Raw genomic sequence first — 23,015 nt, forward strand, 5'->3', positions numbered from 1 at the left:
TGTGTGCGGGCAGTTCTGGTGGGAAGCGGATGTTGGGTGGCAGTGTGAGGCTGTGTGCGGGCAGTTCCGGTGGGTTGTGGAAGTTGGGTGGCTGTGTGCCGGCAGTTCCGGTGGGTTGTGGAAGTTGGGTGGCAGTGTGACGCTGTGTGCCGGCAGTTCTGGTGGGTTGTGGAAGTTGGGTGGCAGTGTGACGCTGTGTGCCGGCAGTTCTGGTGGGTTGTGGAAGTTGGGTGGCAGTGTGACGCTGTGTGCCGGCAGTTCTGGTGGGTTGTGGAAGTTGGGTGGCAGTGTGACGCTGTGTGCGGGTAGTTCCGGTGGGTTGTGGAAGTTGGGTGGCAGTGTGACGCTGTGTGCCGGCAGTTCTGGTGGGTTGTGGAAGTTGGGTGGCAGTGTGACGCTGTGTGCGGCTGTGTGCGGGTAGTTCCGGTGGGTTGTGGAAGTTGGGTGGCTGTGTGCCGGCAGTTCCGGTGGGTTGTGGAAGTTGGGTGGCAGTGTGACGCTGTGTGCGGGTAGTTCCGGTGGGTTGTGGAAGTTGGGTGGCTGTGTGCCGGCAGTTCCGGTGGGTTGTGGAAGTTGGGTGGCTGTGTGACGCTGTGTGCCGGCAGTTCTGGTGGGTTGTGGAAGTTGGGTGGCTGTGTGACGCTGTGTGCCGGCAGTTCTGGTGGGTTGTGGAAGTTGGGTGGCTGTGTGACGCTGTGTGCCGGCAGTTCTGGTGGGTTGTGGAAGTTGGGTGGCAGTGTGACGCTGTGTGCGGGCAGTTCCGGTGGGTTGTGGAAGTTGGGTGGCTGTGTGACGCTGTGTGCCGGCAGTTCTGGTGGGTTGTGGAAGTTGGGTGGCTGTGTGACGCTGTGTGCCGGCAGTTCCGGTGGGTTGTGGAAGTTGGGTGGCTGTGTGACGCTGTGTGCCGGCAGTTCCGGTGGGTTGTGGAAGTTGGGTGGCTGTGTGACGCTGTGTGCCGGCAGTTCTGGTGGGTTGTGGAAGTTGGGTGGCTGTGTGACGCTGTGTGCCGGCAGTTCTGGTGGGTTGTGGAAGTTGGGTGGCAGTGTGACGCTGTGTGCGAGTAGTTCCGGTGGGGAGTGGTAGTTGGGTGGCACGCTGTGCGAGTGAGACGCTATGTCCGGGGGGAAGCGGAAGTTATTTGTGACGCTTTTTCCGGTGGGGAGCGGAAGTTGCTTGTGACGCTTTTTGCGGTGGGGAGCGGAAGTTGCTTTTGACGCTATGTCCGGTGGGGAGCGGAATTGACTGTGTGACGCTATTTCCGGTGGGGAGCGGAAGTTGTTTGAGACGCTATGTCCGGTGGGGAGCGGAATTGACTGTGTGACGCTGTTTCCGGTGGGGAGCGGAAGTTGCTTGTGAAACTGAGAGATGAGCGGAGTGGAGCAGTCAGAGCCCCCGGGGCCTCCCGCACTCACCCCGCCCGGACCCCCCGCACCCGCCGAGAGCAAACCCAGCCCGGCCGCCGCACTACCCGCGCTCACCAACCCCAGCGGGGCCGGCCACATCCCCAAACCCGCCACCGCCGGACTGCCGGGGAGAGAGGGGCTGGGGGAGCGCAGAGCCAGCGGTGAGGCACCGGGGAGAGAGGGGCCGGGGGAGAGGGAGGGGAGAGAGGGGCCGGGGGAGAGGGAGGGGAGAGAGGGGCCGGGGGAGCGCAGAGCCGGCGGTGAGACACGGGGGGGGGGGGGACGGGGGACTGGGGAGCGCAGAGCCAGCGATGGGGAAGAGGGGCTGGGGGTTTAGTGAGACACCGGGGGGGAGAGGGGCTGGGGGAGCGGTGAGACACCGGGGGGGGGAGAGGGGCCGGGGGAGCGCAGAGCCAGCGATGGGGGAGAGGGGCTGGGGGAGCGCAGCGCCAGCGATGGGGGAGAGGGGCTGGGGGAGCGGTGAGATACCGGGGGGGGAGCGCAGAGCCAGCGGTGAGACACTGGGGGGTGGGGGGAGCGCAGAGCCAGTGGAGAGGGGCAGGGGGGGGGGAGAGGGAGCGCAAAGCCAGCGGTGAGACACCAGGGAGAGAGGGGCAGGGGGAGCGCCGAGCCAGCGGTAAAACACTGGGGGGAGAGAAGGGCCGGGGGACCGCAGAGCCAGCGGTGAGGGAGAGAGGGGGAGCGCAGAGCCAGCGGTGAGACACTGGGGGGAGCGGGGACGGGGGAGCACAGAGCCAGCGGTGAGACACTGGGGGGAGCGGGGCCGGGGGAGCGCAGAGCCAACGTTGGGTGAGAGATGCTGGGGCAACGGTGAGACACCGGAGCGAGAGGGGGAACTACCGTGGAGAAAGGCGTTGGGAGAGTAAAGAGCGAGTGGGAGAGCGGGAATACGGTGTAGAGTACCGGGGATACTGACAGCGGGGAGGGAAGGGGTCACTGCAGTTTTTCCTGTGGGGTCCCGGTATCAGGGGTTTGGAACCCAGAGTATGTTCCATTGCTAGGTTATCTGTGATGTATTGGTGTGATGCTGTGCCAGTGTGAGGCGCTGAGCTCTGTGTGGTTCTGCGGTGCACACTCAGACCAAAGGGTTGTAAACAGGGAGAGTACAATGTGACAACGTGATTGGTGAAACCTGGCGCTAATTAAATACTAGTGATCACTTAGAATACAGTGAATATATAACACACATATAGTGGTGTGAAAGAATATAGTGACTAAAAATAGTGCAGTGGTGAAAATATAATATAAGTTGTAACCCCCTGCTCAGACCCTCTGGAAGGGACTGTCTTGACTGGTCCCAGATGATCAATGTGTATTTTCTTGAGAAAATACACAACAGGGAGAGTACATGCATTTATAATGTTGTTTATATAGTGTCAACAGTGTATGCAGCACTATACAATAGAGTCCCAGCCCAGGACCGCCCTGTGACCCCATGTACAGCAGCATACTGGCAGAGTCCCAGCTCCGCGACCCCGGGGCAGGGAGTTTGTATTTGTACATGTAGCTTTTACATCAGTCCCACACCTGTGCTCAGGTGTTAGAGATAAAGCTAGTAATGTGTGATCTGTGGTTCCCCAGTACCTGTCTCTACTGCAGCAGCTGCTGCTCCCTCCGAGGGATCTCTTTCCAACGGGGTATACATGCCCCCCAGCGTGGCAAATGGAGACGTCAAACCTGTCCTGTCCACAACACCTTTGGTAGATTTCCTGATGCAGTTGGAAGACTACACACCGACGGTAACTTTCCTCCATTGACCGGCACTTTGTGTAACCTCATTAAAAGTAGCAGGGGTTGTGTATATTAAGCACTTTAACTGTATGAAGGGCATTAATTATACCATCGCTGCTCAAGTCTCTGATCATGTATTAAGTTTAATGACGGACTGCACAATTCTAAACAGGAAACTAAGTGTTATCTGTTGTGTTTCTATCGTTAAAAATGGCTGCAGCAATTTACTGCAAGAGTACACATGGACACACACAGGGAAACGTTATACACTGAACATCAGTAAAAAAAAGAATGTCACAAATCTGGTGTATAAAAAGCAGCGGTACAGTGCCCTGCCTTAAAGATGTACATTTATTACACATTGAGGCAGAACTCGTTGCACTTTAGAAAGATTACAGCAATATGTATGTAGAGAAAGACATGCCTAAATAAACCCATCACTTTAAAAAGTCCAATTGCTCATATGTAAACGTTAAGAGTGGTACTTTGCTACACCTAGTACTGCGCGTGTGTCTTTGCCTGCGCGTGTGTCTTTGCCTGCGCGTGTCTGTGTGTTTCCTGTCCTTGTGTTAAGGGCTGTAGTCAATTAGCTTTCTCGTCTCTGCCCAATGATCTGATTATGTTTCTTTTTGGTTACAGATCCCTGATGCTGTCACAGGGTATTACCTGAACCGGGCTGGCTTTGAGGCCTCAGACCCACGCATGTAAGTGAACCCGATAAGTTGTATCCCCCACCACATTTAGAGACTGCTTTACCTGTCTGAATCTATACCGGGTAATAATGCTGGAGGTATGCGTGCTGAATTCTGATCACTTCCTCCTCGCATGCATCACTGCGCTCGCATGCTGATGTACAAGGATACAATTTCACCCCATGTGGGTTCCGTTCATATATAAGCGTATAGGACTCCATGCTAAACATTAATTAGAAGCAAAAGGTGACACTGTTCTCATTTGCATGTCATTTCGCAGAACCCTTATCTGCACGGTATGCTAAGAGATAATGGGGTAAAACAGGGTTGCAGACCTGTCTGATATATGTGAATGTGCTCACAAGGGATATTTTTAGTTGCTATTCCGATATAAAACCTTTCACACAATAAGTAATTAGCTAAGTTGCCGATCGATCCGTTCTCCCGTGATCGATCGGCGAAGATTCGGTTCAAGGGTTCACTAAATGGCTGTCAGTGCAGCAGAAGAGGACCAAAGATGCAAAGTTCTGTGGGGAAGATCATGTGACCGGGCAGTCACTAGATACAATTGGTGCACTGCTAGAGAGAGGGCAGGGCTCATAAAGGGGTGTGCCAGAGCCTGTTTCAGGAGAGGGAGGGGATGTGATTTTAATGATTGCTATAGAAACAAAAAATGCTTGTTACATATAACGTTCAAAATGGATCCTTTATAAAACGTGGGGACATGGGATGGTACAATCGGTGGCTCTCTGTACACTCGTGTACCTTTTACATTATTCCCCCGGCGTCGCTCCCGGTTTCCGCTCCGGTTCTGCACGCGGCGCCCTGCACAGTTACCGCACAATGCTGCTTTTTCTCCCCAGTATCCGCCTCATCTCTTTGGCTGCTCAGAAGTTCATCTCAGATATTGCAAACGACGCCCTGCAACACTGCAAGATGAAGGGAACGGCGTCTGGGAGCTCCCGTAACAAAACCAAGGTATGTCCCGTTAGCCGCACTGCGAGAGGGAGGGGGGGGGGAAAGACTGGCCCATGTCTACCAAGCGCTGCTGAGCTGCCGTAAGGCCCCTTAAAGGGGCAGTCCCCTCTACTCACCATAAGTATTCCCTGGCTTTTTACCATTTTTGACGCCCTTTTGCTGCTGTACTCGGCAATGCCGCCCTTTTGAGTTTGCATTACTGCTTTTCTGAGATCGGGGGATGGAGATGCTGCTGCTATTCACACTAATACACAGGCTGTGTTAACATGTTCACAGACAGTACCAGGCCGATATTAAACCGGGAAACCTAGCGGAAACTAAAGCGCTTTACAAGTGAGATCGCCACAATATAAGTGAAGTTTGCTCTGGCTTCACTGTGTTTGGGGTGATTGCTGCTTTAAGGTCAGTTTAGGTTTCTGCTTGTGTAAGTAGCGTTACAGCCTAGCCCTGCTTAGTAAATCTGGCCCTGTCTCGAGGTCCCCAAGCCGCAGTAGCTCAGTTTTTTAATCCCGGCGGTGCCCTGGCAGTAATAGGGGCCGTCCTTCCTAGCACTGCTTAGTAAATCTGGCCCTGTCTCCAGGTCCCCAAGCCGCAGTCGCTCAGTTTTTTAATCCCGGCGGTGCCCTGGCAGTAATAGGGGCCGTTCTTCCTTGCACTGCTTAGTAAATCTGGCCCTGTCTCCAGGTCCCCAAGCCGCAGTCGCTCAGTTTTTTAATCCCGGCGGTGCCCTGGCAGTAATAGGGGCCGTTCTTCCTTGCACTGCTTAGTAAATCTGGCCCTGTCTCCAGGTCCCCAAGCCGCAGTCGCTCAGTTTTTTAATCCCGGCGGTGCCCTGGCAGTAATAGGGGCCGTTCTTCCTTGCACTGCTTAGTAAATCTGGCCCTGTCTCCAGGTCCCCAAGCCGCAGTCGCTCAGTTTTTTTTTTTTTTTTAAAACATTGTTTTTATTAGTTTTTTGTGCATACACGTCAAAGAATGCAGGATGTTGTCAATTGTATCAGGTATACACCTAACTTACAGGGAAACTTTACAGGTAACGGACGAACATTGGGGGGACCACAGGACAGGACGCAGACAGACTGACAACATCTAAGGACAAGGAAAAAGAGGGGGGGGGTAGGGGTGGGGGGGGAGCGGCCTGGTAGTAGCGCTGATTCCACGTTTCGCCGGGGTCTTTCATCATTGCTGCCTTTGTTCTGCTCCAGTTCGCCTCTCAGAGGAGCTCAGATCCGGAACACATCAGGATTTCATGAGTCGGTGAATCTCTTCACCACTGTACCTCGGGGGGAGCCCTACTTTCCGATCGTCCCGTCCGACTCCCAACCCAACATCCAAGGAGAACCCATCTATCTCTATCAGAGCCATATTGTGGCCTCATTCATCCCCTGAATATCAGTCTGGGCAAGCCATAATGACCATACTTTCTCAAATTTATCGGCTGAGTCGTTAACTAAACTCGTTAACTTCTCCATTCTACAAATGAACCAAATTCTGTTTCTAATTTTATCAATAGACGGAATTGCATTCTTTTTCCACAGTGCTGCGGTCTCGCACCTCATAGCGGTAGCAAAATGTGCTATCAGCTTGTTACCCGATCTAGATACCTCGTTTGTAGGTTTACCTAATAAAAATAGCCACGGGTCCAGCTGTATTGTGAGCCCTAAAAAGATCCTCTGCAGCCAATCTCGCATCTGGGTCCAGACCGGCACTAATCTTGGGCAAGACCACAGCATGTGCACCAGGTCCCCCTGTTCCCCGCACCGCCTGGGGCAGAGCGGGGAAGCCCCCCGGACAAATTTAGCTAATCTGATTGGGGTGAGATACCACCTCAATAATACCTTATATGAGTTCTCCTTCAATGTCGTGCATATGGAGCTCGAGGCCGCAGCTTTGAACACCGCAGCCCAGTCCTCGTCCTCTAATTGTGTCTGGAGATCCTCTTCCCATTGTGTCATAAAACTGGGTTTGACTGTCCTGTCTGAGTCAGTATTCACCACCTCTCTGTACAACGCAGAGATTAGTCCCCGCGTGTCGGCTCCGCGCACGCAGAGCTGTTCGAATTTGGTCAGCGGTGGTCTCACCGGGTGTGCGTTATAGAATGCCCGGACCTGGAGGTACCTCATAAAATCAGTGTTAGGTACGCCCGTTTCTGACTGTAATAGTTCAAAAGATTTGATCTTGCCTTTAACCTCCAGGTCCTTCAACCGACTAATCCCTAATTGCCGCCAGCGCGGGAAGCATTTTTCCGCCAGCCCAGGAGCAAAGTCCGGATTGCCAAATAAAGGAGCCATCAGTGTGTGTTTGGAGGTCAGAGAGCAGCTAGTTTTAGAAGCCTCCCAGACCGAGAGTGAGTTGAGCCCAGAGGATAGTGGGATGAGCTTATCCTTCACCCGTGTCCTCGGGTACCAGATTAGGTCCCTGAGCTCAAGCGGGGCGCACACCTCCTTCTCCAGTGCCACCCACCTCCTGAGCCCCGGGTCCCCATGCCACTGCGTGATTTGACACAATTGTGCCGCTTTATAGTAGGATAAGACGCTCGGGACTGCCAGGCCACCAGCTTCCTTGGATTTTTGCATAATTTTCCCTTTAATCCGTGGTTTTTTATCTTTCCAAATAAATTGGGAAATAGCCTTTTGGAGCCCTGCGATGTCTGCTCTAACCACGGCAACCGGGAGAGTTTGGAACAGGTATAGAATTCGGGGAAGGATGTTCATCTTGACACTATAGATCCTCCCCAACCAAGAAATACCATATGCCTTCCATTCCTGCAGCTCTTTTTTGAGAGTCCTCAGCAGTCTGGGATAGTTCGCCGAATATAAGGAGCTCGCCTTTTTTGTGATCTGCACTCCTAGGTATTTCATGGCGGATGGACGCCATCTGAACTCAAAGTTGAGTTCTATCAACTTCTCCATTTCTCTTGGCAGGTGTAGGCTTAAGGCCTCTGATTTAGTTTGATTTATTTTGAAGCCAGAGATCTGGGCAAAACGCTCTAGAAGCTCGAACAGATTAGGCAGCGAGATAAGCGGCTTGGCAAGGGTTAGAATGATATCATCCGCGTACAGAGCCACTTTGTGCTCCTGCGAATGGATCTGTACCCCAGCGATATCAGCGTTACTCCGAATTTGTGCTGCGAGTGGTTCGATGCATAAGGCGAATAGCAGGGGCGAAAGCGGACATCCCTGCCTCGTCCCACTTTTAATTGGGAATAGTTCCGAGGGGAATCCCTGGTGAACTACTCTGGCTGATGGTGCCGTATATAGTGCTTTGACAGCCTGTTGGAATTTGCCTCCAAACCCAAATGCGCCAAGCGTGGACTCCAGGTATGGCCAATCAATCCTGTCAAAGGCCTTTTCCGCGTCTAAGCTTAGGGCCACACCCCGAATCTCGTTGGCTCCCATGAAATCTATTATATCAACAATTCTTCTAGTGTTGTCGGCCGCTTGTCTACCTCTAATGAAGCCAACTTGATCCGGGTGGATGAGCCCCGGCAGGATTACATTTAATCTATTGGCCAGCAATTTAGCGTAGATTTTTACATCTGTGTTAATTAATGATATTGGCCGGTAACTTTGGCAGCTAGTGGGATCCTTGTCCTCTTTATGAATTACCGAGATTGACGCCTGGAGCATCTGTCCCGGAAAGGGATCTCCTGCTAATACTCCATTAAACAGCTGGAGCATGTGTGGAGCTAAGACTCCGATAAATTTTTTGTAATACAGATTGGAGAACCCATCCGGGCCTGGGGCTTTTGATGCTTTTAAGTTTTTTACAACCGCCTCTAGTTCTTCCCTTGTGAAGTCTCGTTGCAGAGCCTCTCGCTCCTTTCTGTTTACTTGTGGCAAGGCTGCGTCTGCTAGGAATTTCTGTAGATTACTACTTGTCCTAGCATTGTGAACTACCTTCTCTCCATTATACAGCTGTTCGTAGAATTTCGCAAACTCCCCTACTATGACTTTAGGGTTTGAGGAACTCTGGCCTCCTGCGGTCGTAATAGAATGAATGTTAAAATTTGGTTTCCTATTACGGAGTCTGGTGGCTAGCATAGTGTCCGGTTTGTTAGCTTTCTCATAGAACTTCCTCTGTGTCCAACTCATGTCTTTCTCCGCTCGGGAAGTAAGGAGGAGGTTTAGCTGAATTCTAACATCCTTCAACTCCCTCAGATCAACATCTCTACCTGTCTGGTTATGTAGAGTAGAGAGCTCATGTAACCTGTGATAAAGCTGGGCTAATTTGGCTTCCTTTTTCTTTTTCCTATTTGCCGCTATACCGATTAAAACCCCCCTAATCGTGGCCTTATGAGCCTCCCATAACAGTGATTGGGATTCTACACTGCCACTATTTATCCGGAAATACTCTGATATTTCAGATTTCACTTTGTTTTGGGTCTCCGGGATTTTGATTATTGATTCATTTAGCTTCCAGTTTGCTCCCGGGCTGGCATTACTCAATTGGGTGCATCTTAGCTCTACCGATGCATGGTCCGACCAAGTAATATCATGTATGCTTGTGTCGGAAATTTGTGGGACCATTCTGCCCGATACAAAGAAGTGGTCAATCCTACTGTAGCTGTCATGTGGGTGGGAGTAGAACGAATAACTGCGGTCTCCCTGGTGCTGCTCTCTCCATATGTCCACCAGGCTAGTCTGTTTAAGGCCTTTCAGTAATGAGCTATTCCCTTCTTTCTTATTATTTTTTTGGGACGTAGATCTGTCTACCTTTGCATTCATGACTGTGTTAAAGTCGCCCCCTAGAATTATTTGTCCCTCAGCCCATACCTGCAGCTTCTGGAAGAATGTGTTGTAGAAGTCTAGCTGACCTTCGTTTGGAGCGTATATACACGCTAATGTCATTCTGACCTGCTGAAGGAGCCCGACCAGCACCAGATACCTTCCCTTTGGGTCCCTTTTAATCTTTTCAACCTGGAAGGGGGTGTGATTTTGGAATAGGATAGCTACACCTTTCTTTTTCTCTGCCCCTGATGCTAAAAAGAACTTACGAAAGCTAGAGTCAAGAAATTTCGGATTATTACGCGAGCTGAAGTGAGTCTCCTGTAGGAAGACCACGTCAGCCCCTCTCCTCTTGAATTCAGTGAAAGCGACTCTCCGCTTACGTGGACTGTTGAGCCCTTTGGCGTTTTGCGAGATGAAAATTACCTCCATTTTATGTAGTAGTGTCTGTGTGGACCTAGAATGTAAGCCGGTCTGATCTTACCCCTGACCCTGGACATGTTCTGTTCATGGGCTCTGTGGTGTAGACTCCAGAAGCGCCTATTCAACCCACCGCCTGTTGGGACTGGAGAAGGAAAGGGAAAAAACATGAGGGGAGAATACACACATAAAACACCTAAATACATCATGAGAACCGTATTGGTCTTAAAAGACCTCGGGTTCAATGCCCGGAGGAGAGATTTTCTCCCTGGACCCTCCTCCCCCTTGGTCCCTCTCTGTGGCTTCCAGAACTCGCCACAGATCTCCGGGTCAGAACCAGGTAGGTGGGATATGACCCCCCTCCTGGCGAAGACGCACATGCCTGCAGGCAGAGTGGTGGCTGCCCCCCTCCCCGCCGGCCGCTCTGTGCGTTACAAAACCTAACAACTAACTTCTCTTCTATCTATTTTATTAACTCTTATTAATCCAAACTTAAGCGTTTAACTACCTTGAGCTCGAATCATGAGCTCTTCCCTTTTATCTAAAACTGTAACTACAACTTCCCACCCTGTTCTCTGCCTGCCCTTTTAACCGCTGACCGTTTCTACCTCCCCTCATGCATTCCTCCCTGCTTCCGGGCTCGGGTGCTCTCCCTCTCTCCCCCTCCCTCTAGGATCCTGCCGGGTCCCTCGTTGCCGCATTTCTGTTATCTCTCCTGGGAGACCTCCGCTTGCGCCGCTCCAGTACCCCTATGTTCTCACTCATGTTCTTTTGTCCGCTATCTACTCTATGCTATACTTACTCTGTACATGATACTTTGCCTCTGTACTCTGCTTTGTTTATGGCTATTAGGCTTGTCTATGCTGTCTTCCCCCCTTTGTCTCCTGTCCCTGATGGGGGCCTGTGCTACCTCTTCCGCCCCCCCTCCCCCCTCCCGCCCGTGCATGTCCCCTCCTCGAGCGGCCAGGCAACCTCCTTCTGCACCGCTGAGTCTTTACTGCGGGACTCCGCCTGTCCTGTGATCGCCTCCCCGGCGGAGGAGCTCGCGTGCCCCTGCCAGAGGAGATCGTTGTACTCCCAGCCGGTCGCCTCGCATCTGACGTCATCCTGGCGTCCGCCCGGGCTCTTCGCCGCGCCTCTCCTCCAACTCTCGTGATAGCGGGATCCATGACGTCACCGGTGTGGGCGTGTTGATCTCATTCCGCGGTGGACTGCCGAGACGAGAGGGCTGGATCGGGGGAGGCTCCCTGGGCGGGTCCATCCGGCAGAGCAGATCTTCCCGCCGAAACCCCCGCCGCCATTGGAGATCTCGCGCCCTTCCGTCCCTCTTCCTCACCATTAGGTGCATATCCGCCATTTTGGGGACCCATGCGCTGCGGCCATCTGCTGAATGCCGTCATCTTTGGACTCGGGACAACTCCGGAACCTCGGCAGTCTCACGGTAGGGGGATGTCTGGTGTAGCCTGTGTGGCAGGGTGTGTTTAAACTGCGCAACGGGCGCAACTGCAGCTCTTGAACTTTATAGAGTCTCTCCTTTACGGGCTTTTCCCTCTGCCCCCCTCCTTGCTGATTCTCCTCTCCGGCGTGGGAGAGGTGCCCTGCTTTCCTGTCGGGGAGTCCGTCCTCTTCCCCTGCTGGGCTCCCTCCGCTCCATTGTCCTGTGGTCCCCGCACACCCAGTTTTTTAAGGAAGGCTGCCCCTTCTGAGGGGTGCTTGAGCACCTGCGGTCTGCCGTTTTTGATGGCTACTAGGGCGAATGGGAATGCCCAACGGTAGCGCACCTCATTGTCCCTTAGGGCCTTAGTTATGTGCCCCACAGCTCTCCGTCTGGCCAGTGTCAGCGGGGACAGATCCTGGAAGATCAACAGGGTAATCCCCTCGAAGGTAATGTGTGGGGTGGCACGGGCTATTCTGCTCACCTCTTCTTTGACAGAGAAGTAGTGGAGCCGGAGGATCACATCCCTAGGGGGGTTGGAGGGCACGGGTCTGGATCGTAAGGCCCTATGGCATCTGTCCATCCTAAAGTCTGAGGCCGGGCTGCCTGGTAATATTGAGGCCATCCAGCGGGAGAGTAAAGCTTCTGGGTCCAGAATTTCTTCTGGGATCCCCCTCACTCTGAGGTTATTTCTTCGATCTCTATTCTCCCCGTCCTCTTGTCTGGCTTCCAACTCTGCCACTCTCTGTTCCAACGCTTGTACCCGGGAGTTTGTCTCCTTGTGGAAAGTTGAGCTAATGTCCATGCGCTCCTCCAGGTCGTTGGTCCTCGTCCCTATCTGTACCAGATCATGTCTGAGCCCCTCCACCTCTCCTCTGAAGAAAGATTTGAGATCAATTAATAGTCTTGATATTTCTTTTTTGATGACTTTCGTTTGTTCTGCTGCCGCTCTGGAGCCCTCTGCATCCTGGGCTGAGTCTGAGTCAGATACTGCTGACATCTCTGCAGTCCCTGCCTTGCTTTGGCCGGTGAAGTAGGCCCTGACATCTGACTTTCGTCGAGTCTTTTGTCTTGTAGCTGCCATCCTTTTTTGGGGTTTATTATCTTAACTGGGAAGGGTTTAGGCAGCCGTCGCTATGTTTTTTTTCTCAAAAATGCTGGTTTTGCTATTGTTTAATTGCTTTATTGTGCCGGCGGTTGGAGGAGCTGTGTGTCTATGCAGCCATCCTCAACCAGCCGCGCATGCGCATCAGTAGCTCAGTTTTTTAATCCCGGCGGTGCCCTGGCAGTAATAGGGGCCGTCCTTCCTAGCACTGCTTAGTAAATCTGGCCCTGTCTCCAGGTCCCCAAGCCGCAGTCGCTCAGTTTTTTAATCCCGGCGGTGCCCTGGCAGTAATAGGGGCCGTTCTTCCTTGCACTGCTTAGTAAATCTGGCCCTGTCTCCAGGTCCCCAAGCCGCAGTAGCTCAGTTTTTTAATCCCGGCGGTGCCCTGGCAGTAATAGGGGCCGTTCTTCCTTGCACTGCTTAGTAAATCTGGCCCTGTCTCCAGGTCCCCAAGCCGCAGTAGCTCAGTTTTTTAATCCCGGCGGTGCCCTGGCAGTAATAGGGGCCGTCCTTCCTAGCACTGAAGTGATGGAACGCAGGTCTATATTAGTATACATGTACACCTGCAGTTGAACAATATTTACATTTTATGAATTCATATATTTTTAAGTCTCCACAGTAACTAAATTAGGGATCACCAAGAGATTAGGTTTTCAGGATATCCCTGCTTCAGCACAGGTGGCTCAATCAGTGGCTCAGTCGAGCCATCTGTGCTGAAGAAGGGATATCCTGAAAACCTGAGCTGTTGGTGGCCCTTGAGGACTGGAGTTGGCGCCCCTTTCTGAATGGAGTGGGGTTTTCACATTGGATACCCAATCTTTCATGGTGAGTGTGTAAAATATCGTATAGACTGCAGACCGCCGTGCTTCAAGGATAGCGAGTAGGGCCTCCCTCCCGTCCGAACACAGTTTTTTTTTCCCAACATAAGGGGCAGACTTTGGCTAATATCGGTTCAAGCGCAGTATGGACTCGAGCGAGTTCCTCTCCCCTCCCTTTCCAGTCCGCCACTCTTACTCCCCATGTCCGGGTCTCGGAGCTATGAACGCTGCACTGACTATATTCTCCGTCCCACAGGTCCTAGTCCTGCTCAGATCCGGTACATTCACGGTACCGACCATACTTAGCGTGCAGACTTTTCAGATGGGTTCACCATCTATAATATTGTGACACCCGTAATGGACTTTAATTAACTGTCCCCCAAGTCGTACAATGGGCACGTGTGCCGGTTTCCTGCTCTATGGGGAGTAAACAGCTGTACTGCCGGCAGCCAGGCTCTCAGCGTTTCCCCCTCAGGCTATCACTAGCTGAAGGCTTTCTCTGCCGGCAGCCAGGCTCTCAGCGTTTCCCCCTCAGGCTATCACTAGCTGAAGGCTTTCTCTGCCGGCAGCCAGGCTCTCAGCGTTTCCCCCTCAGGCTATCACTAGCTGAAGGCTTTCTCTGCCGGCAGCCAGGCTCTCAGCGTTTCCCCCTCAGGCTATCACTAGCTGAAGGCTTTCTCTGCCGGCAGCCAGGCTCTCAGCGTTTACCCCTCAGGCTATCACTAGCTGAAGGCTTTCTCTGCCGGCAGCCAGGCTCCCAGCGTTTACCCCTCAGGCTATCACTAGCTGAAGGCTTTCTCTGCCGGCAGCCAGGCTCCCAGCGTTTACCCCTCAGGCTATCACTAGCTGAAGGCTTTCTCTGCCGGCAGCCAGGCTCCCAGCGTTTACCCCTCAGGCTATCACTAGCTGAAGGCTTTCTCTGCCGGCAGCCAGGCTCCCAGCGTTTACCCCTCAGGCTATCACTAGCTGAAGGCTTTCTCTGCCGGTAGCCAGGCTCCCAGCGTTTACCCCTCAGGCTATCACTAGCTGAAGGCTTTCTCTGCCGGCAGCCAGGCTCCCAGCGTTTCCCCCTCAGGCTATCACTAGCTGAAGGCTTTCTCTGCCGGCAGCCAGGCTCCCAGCGTTTCCCCCTCAGGCTATCACTAGCTGAAGGCTTTCTCTGCCGGCAGCCAGGCTCCCAGCGTTTACCCCTCAGGCTATCACTAGCTGAAGGCTTTCTCTGCCGGCAGCCAGGCTCCCAGCGTTTACCCCTCAGGCTATCACTAGCTGAAGGTTTTCTCTGCCGGCAGCCAGGCTCCCAGCGTTTACCCCTCAGGCTATCACTAGCTGAAGGCTTTCTCTGCCGGCAGCCAGTCTCCCAGCGTTTACCCCTCAGGCTATCACTAGCTGAAGGTTTTCTCTGCCGGTAGCCAGTCTCCCAGCGTTTACCCCTCAGGCTATCACTAGCTGAAGGCTTTCTCTGCCGGCAGCCAGGCTCTCAGCGTTTACCCCTCAGGCTATCACTAGCTGAAGGCTTTCTCTGCCGGCAGCCAGGCTCCCAGCGTTTACCCCTCAGGCTATCACTAGCTGAAGGCTTTCTCTGCCGGCAGCCAGGCTCTCAGCGTTTACCCCTCAGGCTATCACTAGCTGAAGGCTTTCTCTGCCGGCAGCCAGGCTCCCAGCGTTTACCCCTCAGGCTATCACTAGCTGAAGGCTTTCTCTGCCGGCAGCCAGGCTCCCAGCGTTTACCCCTCAGGCTATCACTAGCTGAAGGCTTTCTCTGCCGGCAGCCAGGCTCCCAGCGTTTACCCCTCAGGCTATCACTAGCTGAAGGCTTTCTCTGCCGGCAGCCAGGCTCCCAGCGTTTACCCCTCAGGCTATCACTAGCTGAAGGCTTTCTCTGCCGGTAGCCAGGCTCCCAGCGTTTACCCCTCAGGCTATCACTAGCTGAAGGCTTTCTCTGCCGGCAGCCAGGCTCCCAGCGTTTCCCCCTCAGGCTATCACTAGCTGAAGGCTTTCTCTGCCGGCAGCCAGGCTCCCAGCGTTTACCCCTCAGGCTATCACTAGCTGAAGGCTTTCTCTGCCGGCAGCCAGTCTCCCAGCGTTTACCCCTCAGGCTATCACTAGCTGAAGGTTTTCTCTGCCGGTAGCCAGTCTCCCAGCGTTTACCCCTCAGGCTATCACTAGCTGAAGGCTTTCTCTGCCGGCAGCCAGGCTCTCAGCGTTTACCCCTCAGGCTATCACTAGCTGAAGGCTTTCTCTGCCGGCAGCCAGGCTCCCAGCGTTTACCCCTCAGGCTATCACTAGCTGAAGGCTTTCTCTGCCGGCAGCCAGGCTCCCAGCGTTTACCCCTCAGGCTATCACTAGCTGAAGGCTTTCTCTGCCGGCAGCCAGGCTCCCAGCGTTTACCCCTCGGGCTATCACTAGCTGAAGGCTTTCTCTGCCGGCAGCCAGGCTCCCAGCGTTTACCCCTCAGGCTATCACTAGCTGAAGGCTTTCTCTGCCGGCAGCCAGGCTCCCAGCGTTTACCCCTCAGGCTGTCACTAGCTGAAGGCTTTCTCTGCCGGCAGCCAGGCTCCCAGCGTTTCCCCCTCAGGCTATCACTAGCTGAAGGCTTTCTCTGCCGGCAGCCAGGCTCCCAGCGTTTACCCCGCAGGCTATCACTAGCTGAAGGCTTTCTCTGCCGGCAGCCAGGCTCCCAGCGTTTACCCCTCAGGCTATCACTAGCTGAAGGCTTTCTCTGCCGGCAGCCAGGCTCCCAGCGTTTACCCCTCAGGCTATCACTAGCTGAAGGCTTTCTCTGCCGGCAGTTACACACTGCAGCATGTGTTACCCTGGTGAACAATATTGCAACTATTTAGCAGTCCTCCCCTCCCCAGGCTGCCATGCATCTTACCTGCAGTGTGTGTGCATTGTGTCCCCCTGAATGTTATGCTGGCTAATAGACCGAATAAAGTGTTATATTTTAACCTATATCCATTTATTATATTAGACGGATTAGCGAGTGTACATTATTGGGGGCTTCTCTATAGCCTACTCCCCGTCTCTTTGGCTTAGAACCCTGCTTTGCTGCATATTATCCCCTAGTGATTGGGTGCTCAAACGTTTCCCCGTGCGCACCCCTGCCTGCTCTCCTTGTGACCCTGCAGCGTCATTTGCCGCCGGGTTACCAGGATGAGGCGTCGCTGGAAGGGGAGGTAAGTGTATTCTAGAGGCCTCGGCGGTCTCCCGGCGTTTAACTTAAATGTCTGGGGGGAGGGAGAGCGCGAGACCTCTAACTGCCACGCCCCCCAGTTTGCACACCACTGCCCCCCAGTTTGCACACCACTGCCCCCCCGTTTGCACACCACTGCCCCCCAGTTTGCACACCACTGCCCCCCAGTTTGCACACCACTGCCCCCCAGTTTGCACACCACTGCCCCCCCAGTTTGCACACCACTGGCCCCCCAGTTTGCACACCACTGCCCCCCCAGTTTGCACACCACTGGCCCCCCAGTTTGCACACCACTGCCCCCCAGTTTGCACACCACTGGCCCCCCAGTTTGCACACCACTGCCCCCCCAGTTTGCACACCACTGCCCCCCCAGTTTGCACACCACTGGCCCCCCAGTTTGCACACCACTGCCCCCCCAGTTTGCACACCACTGCCCCCCAGTTTGCACACCACTGCCCCCCCCCAGTTTGCACACCACTGGCCCTCCAGTTTGCACACCACTGGCCCCCCAGTTTGCACACCACGGCCCCCCAGTTTGCACACCACGGCCCCCCAGTTTGCACACCACGGCCCCCCAGTTTGCACACCACTGCCCCCCTAGTTTGCACACCACTGGCCCCCCAGTTTGCACACCACTGGCCCCCCAGTTTGCACACCACGGCCCCCCAGTTTGCACACCACGGCCCCCCAGTTTGCACACCACGGCCCCCCAGTTTGCACACCACGGCCCTAGTGCACCAATCTTTCCCTCCCTACACTTCAAAGAGGTTGAGCGGAGGTCTCCGTTTCCTACCTCTGATGTGCCAGACTCGTTTCTGTGAGGAGGTAAGTAGGAATTTAGACCAGGGTAATGCAGTTGATGTGGTCTACTTAGATTTTGCAAAGGCGTTTGATACGGTTTCACACACGAGGTTGGTGTACAAAATAAAGAAAATTGGACTCAGTAATAATATATGCACCTGGATTGAAAACTGGTTAAAGGACAGACAACAGAGGGTTGTCATAAATGGAACTTTTTCAGGTTGGGCTAAAGTCGTGCGTGGAGTACCTCAGGGATCGGTACTGGGACCCCTGCTTTTTATCTTGTTTATTAATGACCTTGAGGTTGGAATCGAGAGCAAAGTCTCCATCTTTGCTGATGATACTAAATTGTGTAAGGTAATAGAATCAGAGCAGAATGTAATTTCTCTTCAGAAGGACTTGGAGAGACTGGAAACGTGGGCAGGTAAATGGCAGATGAGGTTTAATACAGATAAATGTAAGGTTATGCATTTGGGATGCAAGAATAAAAAGGCGACTTACACATTAAATGGGGAAGAAGCCTGTCAATCCTTGATGGAGAACGCGTTCATTTCAGCTCCGGGGACCCCCTGCTTCCCGAGATACTTGGCTCCATAGGTGCTGCCGGTATATCTCCGTTGGGGACCCCCTGCTTCCCGAGATACTTGGCTCTATAGGTGCTGCCGGTATCTCTGCAGTTAACTTCTGTGTCATGTGGCCCTATAGGAAGATACACGGGATGAAGTTGTGGCTTCCCATTGGCCAGCGGAACTTCTAAACTGTGATATTGTCAATCCAGCCCGGGGTCCTACAGGCAGCACCCGCGGGAGATAATTATCTTGGGACGCAGAGGGTCCCCTGAGCTGAAATCAATGTGGTTCAGCTCTGGGGACCTCCTGCTTCAAACCTATTAGAAACGCACACAAGTGTCGCCAGGAGTGCCGCTTTAAGAAGGGCGCAGGAGTGCCGCTTTAAGAAGGGCGCAGGAGTGCCGCTTTAAGAAGGGCGCAGGAGTGCCGCTTTAAGAAGGGCGCAGGAGTGCAGCTTTAAGAAGGGCGCAGGAGTGCAGCTTTAAGAAGGGCGCAGGAGTGCAGCTTTAAGAAGGGCGCAGGAGTGCAGCTTTAAGAAGGGCGCAGGAGTGCAGCTTTAAGAAGGGCGCAGGAGTGCAGCTTTAAGAAGGGCGCAGGAGTGCAGCTTTAAGAAGGGCGCAGGAGTGCAGCTTTAAGAAGGGCGCAGGAGTGCAGCTTTAAGAAGGGCGCAGGAGTGCAGCTTTAAGAAGGGCGCAGGAGTGCAGCTTTAAGAAGGGCGCGGGAGTGCAGCTTTAAGAAGGGCGCGGGAGTGCAGCTTTAAGAAGGGCGCGGGAGTGCAGCTTTAAGAAGGGCGCAGGAGTGCAGCTTTAAGAAGGGCGCAGGAGTGCAGCTTTCAGAAAGGGCGCAGGAGTGCAGCTTTAAGAAGGGCGCAGGAGTGCAGCTTTAAGAAGGGCGCAGGAGTGCCGCTTTAAGAAGGGCGCAGGAGTGCCGCTTTAAGAAGGGCGCAGGAGTGCCGCTTTAAGAAGGGCGCAGGAGTGCCGCTTTAAGAAGGGCGCAGGAGTGCCGCTTTAAGAAGGGCGCAGGAGTGCCGCTTTAAGAAGGGCGCAGGAGTGCCGCTTTAAGAAGGGCGCAGGAGTGCCGCTTTAAGAAGGGCGCAGGAGTGCCGCTTTAAGAAGGGCGCAGGAGTGCCGCTTTAAGAAGGGCGCAGGAGTGCCGCTTTAAGAAGGGCGCAGGAGTGCAGCTTTAAGAAGGGCGCAGGAGTGCAGCTTTAAGAAGGGCGCAGGAGTGCCCGTTCCTGTTTGAAGACTGCATTTTGCATGATATACAGGGGCGCTATTGGTAATGTAACATATTAAAAAATCCTGGTGCCATTTCTACAGCCTTTAGAAGATTTCCTGCTGTGGGAGCCTTATCTTCTTACCAAGCGGTTGTTATTATTATTAGAAGAATGTGAATTTGTGTTTTGACCGTACAATTGGTACAGAAAAATCAGAATGATCCTGTAGATGAAATACTCACCATCGCAGTTATTCACAATCCTTTACATAAATGTGGCAGACTGTGGTAGATTTGTTAGCTAGAAGTGTCCACGTAGGTGGACTAAAACCAAGCATTGTTTCTACTGACCATGCTATGCTATCCTCCAGGATAAAAAGTACACCCTGACCATGGAGGACCTGGCCCCAGCACTGGCAGAGTACGGGATCAACGTGAAGAAGCCATATTATTTCACCTAGAGATCTGTGATCCGCTCACAGGCTCCTGCTATGCGCCGGACTCTTCCCATTCACATCTGCTGCAATGAGACCATGTGGGATATCTGCTGGGGGGACGCAAGACTTTTCGATGGCTTCAGCAGTGTACTCACCCCAGCAGCATAGAGATGTATCGTATGCTCTAAGCACGGCTGTAGTCTGTTTAACGCTGTCTGACCGAGGAGCCCAAAAGGATGGAACTGTTGCCTGTGAGTACCGCTGTCTGTAGTTACAACGCAGGCAGGAATTATACAAGATGCCGGAGGCTGACTTCAGTGAAACCTCCTGCTCAGAAGAGTTACTGATAGAAACGTGACATCTTAGTACTCGGAATATCTGCAGCTCACCCCCCGTTTCACGGCTCGTGGAACACGCAGCTCCCTTTGCTGAGTCTGGTTCTTGTCACTTTCCCCCTCTCTCTGAAATGAACACGTCTCTCTCACTCACTTCCTGATGGAAATGTTCCCCCTATAACATTTTCTACATTCACAGCAGAGAAGATGAGCGGCTGTGGGTGTGTTCTCCTCCCTTCCCCAACCAGTGCCCAGGAATTAGAAGCCAGGGGGAGGGAAGAGATAACCCCATCTTCTAACATAATACAGCAAAGGGTTATGTGACGGTGAATGACGCAGCGGTGTCACTGGGAGCAGTGTTAACATGTAAATACATTTCTTCCTAAATACAGGTTACGTGTGAGAATACATTTTTAATCTGTAATTTGCATGTTTATTATCTGAATTGGAGATTGGATTAAAAAACACAGACCAACGGTCTGATCCCCGGTAATCTGCAGTAGGTCACCCTATATACATGCAGCCCTGCCCAATCCCTGGTAATCTGCAGTAACAGGTCACCCTATATACATGCAGCCCTGCCCAATCCCTGGTAATCTGCAGTAGGTCACCCTATATACATGCAGCCCTGCCCAATCCCTGGTAATCTGCAGTAACAGGTCACCCTATATATATGCAGCCCTGCCTGATCCCTGGTAATCTGCAGTAACAGGTCACCCTATATACATGCAGCCCTGCCTGATCCCTGGTAATCTGCAGTAACAGGTCACCCTATATACATGCAGCCCTGCCTGATCCCTGGTAATCTGCAGTAACAGGTCACCCTATATACATGCAGCCCTGCCTGATCCCTGGTAATCTGCAGTAACAGGTCACCCTATATATACATGCAGCCCTGCCTGATCCCTGGTAATCTGCAGTAACAGGTCACCCTATATATACATGCAGCCCTGCCTGATCCCTGGTAATCTGCAGTAACAGGTCACCCTATATACATGCAGCCCTGCCTGATCCCTGGTAATCTGCAGTAACAGGTCGCACTATATACATGCAGCCCTGCCTGATCCCTGGTAATCTGCAGTAACAGGTCGCACTATATACATGCAGCCCTGCCTGATCCCTGGTAATCTGCAGTAACAGGTCACCCTATATACATGCAGCCCTGCCCAATCCCTGGTAATCTGCAGTAACAGGTCACCCTATATACATGCAGCCCTGCCTGATCCCTGGTAATCTGCAGTAACAGGTCGCACTATATACATGCAGCCCTGCCTGATCCCTGGTAATCTGCAGTAACAGGTCACCCTATATACATCCAGCCCTGCTTGATCCCTGGTAATCTGGAGTAACAGGTCATCCTATATACATGCAGCCCTGCCTGATCCCTGGTAATCTGCAGTAACAGGTCACCCTATATACATCCAGCCCTGCTTGATCCCTGGTAATCTGGAGTAACAGGTCACCCTATATACATCAAGCCCTGCCTGATCCCTGGTAATCTGCAGTAACAGGTCACCCTATATACATGCAGCCCTGCCTGATCCCTGGTAATCTGCAGTAACAGGTCACCCTATATACATGCAGCCCTGCCTGATCCCTGGTAATCTGCAGTAACAGGTCACCCTATATACATGCAGCCCTGCCTGATCCCTAGTAATCTGCAGTAACAGGTCACGCTATATATACACCCAGCCCTGCCTGATCCCTGGTAATCTGCAGTAACAGGTCACGCTATATAGATGCAGCCCTGCCTGATCCCTGGTAATCTGCAGTAACAGGTCACCCTATATATACATCCAGCCCTGCCTGATCCCTGGTAATCTGCAGTAACAGGTGACACTATATACATGCAGCCCTGCCTGATCCCTGGTAATCTGCAGTAACAGGTCACGCTATATATACATCCAGCCCTGCCTGATCCCTGGTAATCTGCAGTAACAGGTCACCCTATATACATGCAGCCCTGGTAAGCTGAGGTAACAGGTCACGCTATATACATGCAGCCCTGCCTGATCCCTGGTAATCTGAGGTAACAGGTCACGCTATATATATGCAGCCCTGCCTGATCCCTGGTAATCTGCAGTAACAGGTCACTATATACATGCAGCCATGCCTGATCCCTGGTAATCTGAGGTAACAGGTCACACTATATATATGCAGACCTGCCTGATCCCTGGTAATCTGCAGTAACAGGTCACACTATATACATGCAGCCATACCTGATCCCTGGTAATCTGCATTAACAGGTCACGCTATATACATGCAGCCCTGCCTGATCCCTGGTAATCTGCAGTAACAGGTCACCTCTATATACATCCAGCCCTGCCGTATCCCTGGTAATCTGCAGTAACAGGTCACCCTATATACATGCAGCCCTGCCTGATCCCTGGTAATCTGCAGTAACAGGTCACCCTATATATACATGCAGCCCTGCCTGATCCCCGGTAATCTGCAGTAACAGGTCACCCTATATACATGCAGCCCTGTCTGATCCCTGGTAATCTGCAGTAACAGGTCACGCTATATATACATGCAGCCCTGCCTGATCCCTGGTAATCTGCAATAACAGGTCACCCTACATACATGCAGCCCTGCCTGATCCCTGGTAATCTGCAGTAACAGGTCACCCTATATATACATGCAGCCCTGCCTGATCCCTGGACATCTGCAGTAACAGGTCACTCTATATACATGCAGCCCTGCCTGATCCCTGGTAATCTGCAGTAACAGGTCACCCTATATACATGCAGCCCTGCCTGATCCCCGGTAATCTGCAGTAACAGGTCACCCTATATATACATGCAGCCCTGCCTGATCCCTGGTAATCTGCAGTAACAGGTCACACTATATACATGCAGCCCTGCCTGATCCCTGGTAATCTGCAGTAACAGGTCACCCTATATACGTGCAGCCCTGCCTGATCCCTGGTAATCTGCAGTAACAGGTCACCCTATATACATGCAGCCCTGCCTGATCCCTGGTAATCTGCAGTAACAGGTCACCCTATATATACATGCAGCCCTGCCTGATCCCTGGTAATCTGCAGTAACAGGTCACCCTATATATACATGCAGCCCTGCCTGATCCCTGGTAATCTGCAGTAACAGGTCACCCTATATACATGCAGCCCTGCCTG

The 23,015-nt window shown here is 52.8% G+C and overlaps 1 protein-coding gene across 1 annotated transcript; it reads left to right on the top strand.

Annotated features, from left to right (window-relative positions):
* The first annotated feature begins 1,230 nt into the window (after positions 1-1,230).
* On the top strand, positions 1,231-20,289 carry TAF10 (TATA-box binding protein associated factor 10). Its single transcript, XM_075580569.1, has 5 exons — positions 1,231-1,564; positions 3,006-3,163; positions 3,795-3,859; positions 4,711-4,825; positions 19,479-20,289. Exons 1-5 carry the CDS (start codon positions 1,366-1,368, stop codon positions 19,566-19,568), a joined length of 627 nt encoding a protein of 208 aa, XP_075436684.1. The 5' UTR covers positions 1,231-1,365; the 3' UTR covers positions 19,569-20,289.
* The last annotated feature ends 2,726 nt before the right edge of the window (positions 20,290-23,015 follow it).

This window comes from Ascaphus truei (genome assembly GCF_040206685.1).
Source record: "Ascaphus truei isolate aAscTru1 chromosome 3 unlocalized genomic scaffold, aAscTru1.hap1 SUPER_3_unloc_2, whole genome shotgun sequence".
Classification (NCBI taxonomy): domain Eukaryota; kingdom Metazoa; phylum Chordata; class Amphibia; order Anura; family Ascaphidae; genus Ascaphus; species Ascaphus truei.

Bases quoted from the DNA above. Each gene is read 5' to 3' on its own strand.
- TAF10 (XM_075580569.1), top strand. From the start codon at position 1,366: ATGAGCGGAGTGGAGCAGTCAGAGCCCCCGGGGCCTCCCGCACTCACC. The intron at 1,565-3,005 runs GTGAGGCACCGG...GTGGTTCCCCAG, and splicing joins GGGGGAGCGCAGAGCCAGCG to TACCTGTCTCTACTGCAGCA. The intron at 3,860-4,710 runs GTAAGTGAACCC...TTTTCTCCCCAG, and splicing joins GAGGCCTCAGACCCACGCAT to TATCCGCCTCATCTCTTTGG.